This window comes from Carcharhinus amblyrhynchos, chromosome 1 (assembly GCF_965287045.1).
Source record: "Carcharhinus amblyrhynchos chromosome 1, sCarAmb.v2.hapA, whole genome shotgun sequence".
NCBI classification, from domain to species: Eukaryota; Metazoa; Chordata; class Chondrichthyes; order Carcharhiniformes; family Carcharhinidae; genus Carcharhinus; species Carcharhinus amblyrhynchos.
The window spans coordinates 14,259,325-14,268,258 of NC_137324.1; the positions used below are offsets into that span (position 1 = coordinate 14,259,325).

Sequence of the window (8,934 nt, forward strand, 5' to 3'; positions counted from 1 at the left end):
ATGGTGTCCCGCCTGGTTCTATGATACGGGAAATAAATTGATAGTATTTTAAGTAAATTAAGTTATGGTCAGGACAATACAAGGCCATTGTTAATTGGCAGTTAGGCTTTTGTGTTATTGACAAAGTTAATTCTGTAATCAACCTAATGAGCTTGTTTAATTACGTTAATAATTGTTAATTCAGCTCACCATCCGTTAGTTTAAAAGCAGTGGGTTGACATGGATACAGGGGTCAATTCCAGCTTCAGGTCACTGTCGGCGTGGAGTTTGCACGTTCTCCCTGTGGGTTTCCTCCGGATGCTCCGGTTTCCTCTCACATTCCAAAGATGTGCAGGTTCGGTGCATTGGCCATGCTAAGTTGACCCTCGTGTCAGGGGATTAGCAGGGTAAATGTGTGGGATTACAGGAATAGGGCTTGGGTGGGATTGTTGTCGGTGCAGACTTGATGGGCCGAATGGCCTCCTTCTGCTCTGTCAGGATTCTATGGCTCTATGAAGTCACTCGTACTGGAGTCACATGTTTATTCATTAGTGTCACATGTAGGCTTGCATTAACACTGCAATGAAGTTACTGAAACAGATTCTTGGGAAATTAATGCTGGGTTTGCTACCTGGACCATGAAGAAGACTGAAGTAGAAGGAGAGAATGTGATAAATATCTTGGAAAAGAATTGGGCTCACCTTTGAATCGAATTCTAGCCTAATCAGAGTCTCCAAGGATGATTCTCACCCTCCAACTGCCCAATCTCACCAGAACGAGGTGGCACAGCGCCAGGGACCCGGGTTCGATTCTGGCCTCGGGCCACTGTCTGTGTGGAGTTTGCACATTCTCCCCATGTCTGCATGGGTTTTGTCCAGATGCTCTGGTTTCCTCCTTCTGTCTAAAGATGTTTGAGTTAGGTGGATTGGCCATGCTAAATTGTCCCTTAGGGTCGGGGGGGTCTAGCTAGGGTAAATACATGGGATGACGGGGATTGGAACTGGGTGGGATGACAGTTGGTGTGGACTCGATGGGCTGAATGGCCTCCTTCTGCACTGTAGGGATTCTATGATTCTTCGATGACTGAAAGTCTGGTTGGGAGGGGATGGGGGGAGGGCAGAGAGGGGATGGGGGAGTTCCTGGTGCAGCTATTTGTCTGATGCAGCAACCATCAGGAAGGCCTTTCAATTAATGCTCAAATAAAGGAGGATTTATTTGCAAATTCAAAGCGTGATCCTACAGTTGGTATTAAGAGGCCAAATCTCCAGTATGTAGCCCAACACAAATGTCTCCCCCACTGTTTCAACTAAGACACAATCGCGAGGAGACCCAAAACTTAGTTTGAACCCACTGAAAACCCACTGAACAGTAAGGAGCGCTGTTCAAACTTTATCCGTGCTTTTTGTTTGAGAATTAACTGGACAAGTCTTTGTAGCAATGGGTTGTGAACATGTGACCCTGCCTTAGGTGAAACTCTGGCACCAAGGTCAGCTGCTCTCACTGTGTCCCAGCTCAGTGAGATAGAAGCAAATCTTGCCATATTGTGCCAAGGAGTCTGGGTGTTCAAAGCCTCATTTCGGAGACTGTTGCATTTCCAGCACAGTGCTGTGGGAGTGCTGCACTGTCAGGGGCACCTTTCAGGTTTGTCACTTTTTTTATGCACTTGTGAGACATGGGCATCACTGGCTGGCCAGCATTTATTGCCCATCCCTAGTTGCCTGGGGGCAGTTGAGAGTCAACCACATTGCTGTAACTCTGGAGTCACATGTAGGCCAGGCCCAATAAGGATGGCAGATCTCCTTCTCTAAAGGACATTAGCGAACCAGATGAGTTCTTATCGGCAATGGTTTCCTGATCATCAGCAGATTCTTAATTCCAGATTTTTTTTTGTTGAATTCAAATTCCACCACCTACTGTGGTGGGATTCGAACCCAGGTCCTCAGAGCATTAGCTGAGCCCCATCTGCCCACTCAGACAGACATAAAAGATCCCCCCGGCCACTATTTCTAACAAAAACAGAGGAATTATCCCACGTGTCCTGTCCAACATTCCTCCCTCAACCACATTACTGAAATTTTAAAAAATCTAATCTTTATTGCTGTTTGCACAGCAGTTTGGGCTGCCACATTTCCTACATTACAACAATAACTATGCTTCAAGAACCTAGTTGGCTGTTCGTAAAGCGCTTTGGGACATCCTGAGGTTGTGAAAGGTGCTATGCAAATGCAGGTCTTTCCTTTCCGGCGTGGTATAAATTAGTTTCTAAACCTGTGCCCATGCAGATACAATGTTTGCTAATGCTTCGTAATGTATTAACAGTGGCCAAAGCTTTAGCAAGGATCTGACAGCACAGTGCGTGTGTAATATTCCACGCCTCTGCGCCCAAACATTTAAAAAAAAATTCACAGTAAAATAGCCACTGTCTTAACACACTGGGGATCATAATCTGTGAACAGGAATAGCAAAAAACAAAGGGCGGTTTGAACATCACTTTGTTCCACAGTAAATATTGAATGATATCCCAGTCCAAGATTAAATTCACCTTTCAATGCAATGAATTTGTCCATAAGGCTACTTCCTGCCTTCTGTGGCTTTGATCACTTTTCATAAATAAATTCACATTTTGTTTTCTTCAAATACAAGGCATCCTGGTTTAGTGTTTTAGGACATTACAAAGTCCACAAACAAAAAAAGCGACCAGTTTCGTGGTCCAACGGTAAGCTTTTCATATCATTCTGCCGACTTCAGTTGCTTCCCAAATCCCAAATTCATGGCTCATTCTTAAACTTACAAAGAACAATCCAGCACAGGAACCTGGCCCACCAAAAGCTGCACCAATAATTTGTGAGCGATTCTAAACCATTCTGGTTTGTTTTTTTTTTGCAGTCACGTTCTTGGTTCGAATCGACTGGCAGATTGTTGACTCTGAACTCAACATTCCCTTCTCCCTGCGAGTTCCGTTCTGTTCTCCTCTTCCTATTGACGGATGCCCCCGGACACATCGGCAATTTCCTTCGCCGCTGCTCAGTGCCATTCACTCGCCTTTGAAGTAGAAATATTGCACCAGCTCCCTCTCGATGCCTGGCAGTGTTTGGATTCCTAATGAAAAAGAATCGCAGTTTCGTTTTGCAAACGGGATCTAATATTCTGTAAGATCTCCTGGAGGGCTTCCCGGTTCTGAGTTAGTTTCCAATCGCTCTCCCTCTGGGCTGTCTACAAACTTCCCTTGCACCGTTTTCTGGGGTTCCAGTTACAATATGCAGTCGCGTCTCTCGGTGGCCTTGAGTGCCTCGTGCATGCTGGCAGCCGAGAGCCTGCGGTTGATGTTCCTGTACTTGCATCGCAGCAGGTTCCAGAAAGTAGTCCTCAGATCCCGGTTGAAAAAGGCGTAGATGAGTGGGTTTATGAGGGAATTGGTGTATCCCAACCACAGCAATGTTCTCTCCAACCTCAGGGGCATGCAGCTGCATTCAATCCCGCAAATGAAGGGCCGGGCCGCTGATAGCAGGAAGAAAGGCAACCAGCAGAAGGTGAAGGCTCCGACAATAATCCCCAGTGTCCGGGCTGCCTTTTGCTCCCTCTTGAAGATAGAAATGTTCTTGCGGTCGTGCTTGAGGAGCTTAGACAAGGTGGCGCATTCCTCTGCTGCCTTGGACCTCTTGGTGGCATGGTGGGCTCGAATGTCCTCCTCCATGTTGTAGACCCCGTCCTGTTCGTATTGGCGGGGGATGCTCATAAACTTGTGCTTTTCTGCACTAATTTTGGCAGCTTTGTATATCCTGTAGTACATGATCAGCATGACAGTCATGGGGATGTAAAAAGCCACCCCGGTGGAGTAGACGGTGTAGCCAAAGTCTTGGCTGATGAGACACACCCGGTCCACCGTGACATTTTTGGCCCAACCGAATAATGGCGGTAGGGTTATGGATGCTGAGAGGAGCCAAACGGTGATCACCATTTTGGCCATTGACCTCCCGTTTTGTCTCACCGGGTATGTCAAAGGACGTGTGATTCCCAAGTACCTGAAACACACAAGCAGGGAAATGCACTCATTAACTCAAATTGTTCTTTATAGATGATACTGCAAAAACAGAAGCAGCTACTCTTTTCACTTTCTCACTCTTAAACTTCACCCTCATGGCTCTTGTATTGATGCTGCTTCTGAGGTCATTAAATAATACAGTTTTATTAATGTAGCAGTCTCTTAGCCTCATTGTTGCCGCCTGAGGGATCCTATGTATGCCCAACTCTGTTTGTTTCATTTACGCAGTTTAAATGCTAAGCTTAACTTGACCACACTTTAAAACTCAGCAGGCATGCTGGGATTAGCTTCGAAGTTGACAGCATTTTTGAAAGGGAAGCAGTCTTCCTCATAAGCCAAAACAAAGCTTTTCATGGCACAGCTGCGAATTGTTTATGAAAGTTAGAGACAGCCTGCATCAAACAATTTCAATACGAGATAACAAAAAAATTACAATTCTGCATTTAGCCCCATGTTTTCAGTTTGGCTCAAGTCTGTTCTCAAGATCTGTTCAGTCCAGAGCATGTTTTGAGTTCTTTGACAAGTATAGGACTGGCTTTTGCCAATATCTCTATCTCCCTCTCTCTCTCTCTCTCTCCAGGTTTTTCGCTTTCTGAAATGGGTTAATTTTAAATTTTGCTCCATAAAAAAAACACAACATATCAGTGCCGTCTCCGTCTATTCTGAGGAATGAATGGTCCCTACACTGCCCATCCACATACCATTCTGTCCCAAGACAGGTTAGCCCAACGCTTCCTAAACTGTGTGTCTCGACCCCGGTTGAATTGGGGGATGGGGGGGCTGTGCACTGAATTAGTAACTGGGTAGGCGTCCAGTGGATAAGAGAAAACAGGAGCAGCGGAAGGATGCAAACAAGGAATGTTAGCAACTGTCTCTGGTATGGATAAGAGAGCATCAACTTCATCGGGAAGCTGGGTGGAAATTGGCGCTGGGGAAGTGACAGTTTTCTTGATGAGCCAGGGGGAGTGTCCCTGCTCCTCCTGGGCTACAGGGCATGCTAAAAAAAACCTCAAGCACCAACGAGCCAGGGATAGTGTTCCTGCTGCTCTTAGACCACAAGGCTTGTTAAAAAAGGACCTCAAGAGCCAGCCACTGCATCTCAAACTTTCGGACCTTCCCCTCACTCACTTTGTATTTAAGTCATTACATTGACGCTGTGATCCAGCTATAAGTTTGAGATGTTAAATAGGTCCCCATCCAATTTTGGGGTAACCATTTCTGCATTTTAAATGGAAAAGGGGAACAAAAATGCCGAATTATTTGATTTGATTTATTATTGTCGCACAATTTATTATTGTAACATACAGTGAAAAATATTGCTTCTTGTGCGCTATACAGACAAAGCATACCATTCATTGAGAAGGAAAGGTAAGAGTGTTACAGTCATAGCTAAGATGTCGAGAGAGATCAACTTAATGCAAGGTAAGTCCATTCAAAAGTCTGACAGCAGCAGGGAAGAAGTTGTTCTTCAGTCAGTTGGTACCTGAGCTCCAGCTTCTGTATCTTCACACTCTTTGTATCCGATTACTTTACTCCCACTCACACCCCCTCTGTCCCTCTCCTGCCTGTCAATCAGGGTTAAAATTGAGTTCCCGATGTCCATCGCTTTCATGAGTTTCCAGAGAGTCGTTTGCACCTTGGAAAGTAAATGTTAGCAAGAATGGAGAGAGGTCAGGTATAAAGGCTTGCCACTAGTCTGGTCCAGATGATCACGAGTCTCAGCTGGATTGTCACTAATTTCACAAAAGCAAAATAAATAAATAGTTGTCCAGATTAGATCTAACCTGACCCTAACTGGTTTGGATTGTCACTAATTTGAGCTGGTTTATTGCCAAGTTGGTTTGATCCACACATATTCCAATCCCATACCTGTCAAAGTGCCTGCTATAAGTGATTGTTTCTTTGTAGCATTGTGAAATTTCATTAGCAGGGAGCTTGATTCATTTCATTGCCGTAACCTTTGCTAAAGTTAACTGTCAACTGGATCCTATGGTTCCAAACATGGACATTGTCTATGAAAAAGATTCGATGCCACTATATTGAAGGTAAGCAGTGGGGTTAACCCCAGAATCCCAGCCAACATTTGCTCTTCAATCAACTTCACAAAAACAGATTATCTGGTCATTATCTCACCACTGTTTGTGGGAGCTTGCTGTGCACAAATTAGCCGCCATTTTCTCTACATTACAGCAGGCATTTGAAAGTCCTTGAAAGTGGAGTCACAGGTGGACAGAGTGGTGAAGGAGGCATTCGGCATGCTTGGTTTCATTGGTCAGAACACTGAACACAGGAGTTGGGACGTCTTGTTGAAGTTGTGCAAGACATTGGTAAGGCCTCACTTGCAATTCTGTGCACAGTTCTGGTCCTATTATAATATCCTATTATAGAAAGGATATTATTAAACTAGAAAGAATATAGAAAGGATTTACTAGGATGCTACTGGGAATTGATGGTTTGAGGTATGAGGGGAGACTGGATAGATTGGGGCTTTTTTCCCTAGAGTGTAGAAGGCTGAGGGGTGATCTGATAGAGATTTATAAAATAATAGGGGGCAAAGATCAGCTGGATAGTCAATATTTTTCCCAAAGGTAGGGGAATCTAAATCTAGAGGGCAAAGGTTTAAGGTGAGAGGGGAGAGATATGAAAGGGTCCAGAGAAGCAATTGTTTCACTCGGAGGGTGGTGAGTGTCTGGAACGAGCTGCCAGATGTAGTAGTAGAGGCAGGCACAATTTTGTCTTTTAAAAAGCATTTAGACAGTTACATGAGTACGATAGGTGTGGAGGGATATGGGCCAAACATGGGCAACTGGGACTAGCTTAGTGGTTTAAAAAAGTGGCACCAGGGATAATTTGGGCCAAAGGGCCTGCTTCCATACTGTTTCCATCAATATGATGATTACACTCTTAAAGGACTTTGTTGGCCATACAGCACTTTGAGGTTTGGTCTTTGAAAGTGTTATACAAATACATATCTTTCTTTGTCACACGGACATACAGAATGATAAATAGGAAAAGAGTAACTTAGCTTGTCCCAAAATAGTTTTGATGCACTCTGCATTACACAGACCCACCACGACAACCTAACACATTGTACTTAACATCTTGTATAGCATGATCTCCTGTCACAGAAACACACGCAGTTCTATCACAGACTGGATTACAGGGAATCAACTGATTACTATACAAGGCAGCAAACTGTTCCAGAGGTCTCTGTGAGAAGAAACACCTTCTGACATCTAACCGAGTTCAGAGGACCGACCCTGATATCACCTAATCTAAGCATTAGAAACAAAATCAACACAGTTCATTATTTTATGAGTCTGAATGAAATCACTCATATATCTACGCATTCTTATAAGTGCACAGATCCAGTGCTGTAACCTATCTGAGTCCTTCAGTTCAATGTTCATTTATTCATGTCACAAGTAGGCTTGCATTAACACTGCAATGAAGTCACTGCGAAAATTCCCTAGTCACCATTCTCTGGCACCTGTTTGGGCACACTGAGGGAGAATTTAGCATGGCCAGTCAACTTAACCCACACATCTTCCGGACTGTGTGAGGAGACTAGAGCATCTGGAAGAAACCCACGCAGAAACGGGGAGAACATGAAAATTCCACACAGACAGTGATCCAAGCCAGGAATCGAACCCAAGTCCCTGGCCCTGTGAGGCAGCAGTGCTAACCACTGTGCCACCAGGTGACTTCGAATGAAGAATGTTGTCCTCCACTTGTAAAGATTCTATCCTACAGAATGTAAAGTACAGAAACAGACTCTAACTAGCACATACAGGTGTCTTCATAAGCTACATGAGCATCCTCCCACTGTTCTTTAGCACACCCTGTCAAACCAGCATCATCTTCTATAGTGAATTGTTAAGATGATGGGTTGCTGAAAGGGTGATGAAAGCAGATACAATGGTAACGTTCAAAAGGAAATTGGAAAATACTCAAAGAGAAGTAATTTGCAAAGCTATGGCACAACTTTCTTCCTTTAAAGTTTATTTATTAGTCACAAGTAGGCTTACATAAACACTGCAATGAAGTTACTGTGAAAATCCCCTAACTGCCACATTCCGACATCTGTTTGGGTAAACTGAGGGAGAATTTAACACGGCCAACACACCTAACCAGCATGTCTTTCTGCCTAGAAAAGCGGAAACCGGAGCACCCAGAGGAAATCCACGCAGGCATGGGGAGAATGTGCAGACTCCACGCAGGCAGTTTCCTAAGCCGGGAGTCAAACTCAGGTCCTGATGCTGTCAGGCAGCAGTGCTAAGCTTCCATGCACAAGAATCTATGCTGACTTTTTAAATTCATTTGTGGGACATGGGCGTTGCTGTCTGACCAGCATTTAATGCCCATCCCTAATTGTCCTTGAAGGGCAATTGAGGGTCAACCATATTGCTGTGGCTGTGGAGTCATATGTAGGCTAGACCAGGTAAGGACGGCAGATTTCCTTCCCTAAAGAAAGTCAGTGCAGGCTTGGAGGGACAAAGGGCCTGTTCCTGTGCTGTAATTTTCTTTATTCTGACATTAGTGAACCAGACAATCAGCAATGGTTTCAGGTCATCAGTAGACTCTTAGTTCCGGATTTTTTTTTATTGAATTCAAATTCCACCAGTTGCCGTTGTGGGATTCGAACCCGGGTCCCAAGAACACGAGATTAATAGTCTAGCGATAGTACCACTCGGCCATTGTCCACCCTTGAGTGCTCAAACTAGTGGGCCCATAGTTACCCAGCTTGGGCTTATTACCTTTTTAATAGTTTTTAATACGTCGTTAGTGTACGCTTAATCTGGATTAATTGACGGGCAACACGACAGCTCAGTGACTATCACTGTTTGCTGTGCAGATACATGGACCCGGATCAGATCTCCGAATTGGGTTGGTGTCTGTGGGAGTTTGCTCAT

The 8,934-nt window shown here is 44.5% G+C and overlaps 1 protein-coding gene across 1 annotated transcript in view; it reads right to left on the reverse strand.

The window, feature by feature from the left end:
• Positions 1–2,170: 2,170 nt before the first annotated feature.
• The window catches only part of LOC145348959 (5-hydroxytryptamine receptor 7-like), a 53,064-nt gene continuing 46,300 nt past the window's right edge, over positions 2,171–8,934 (reverse strand). Inside the window, exon 2 of the mRNA XM_080197106.1 lies at positions 2,171–4,001. Within this exon, the coding sequence (XP_080053232.1) occupies positions 3,230–4,001 (772 nt within the window). The 3' untranslated portion in view covers positions 2,171–3,229. The remainder of the gene's footprint in view (positions 4,002–8,934) is intronic.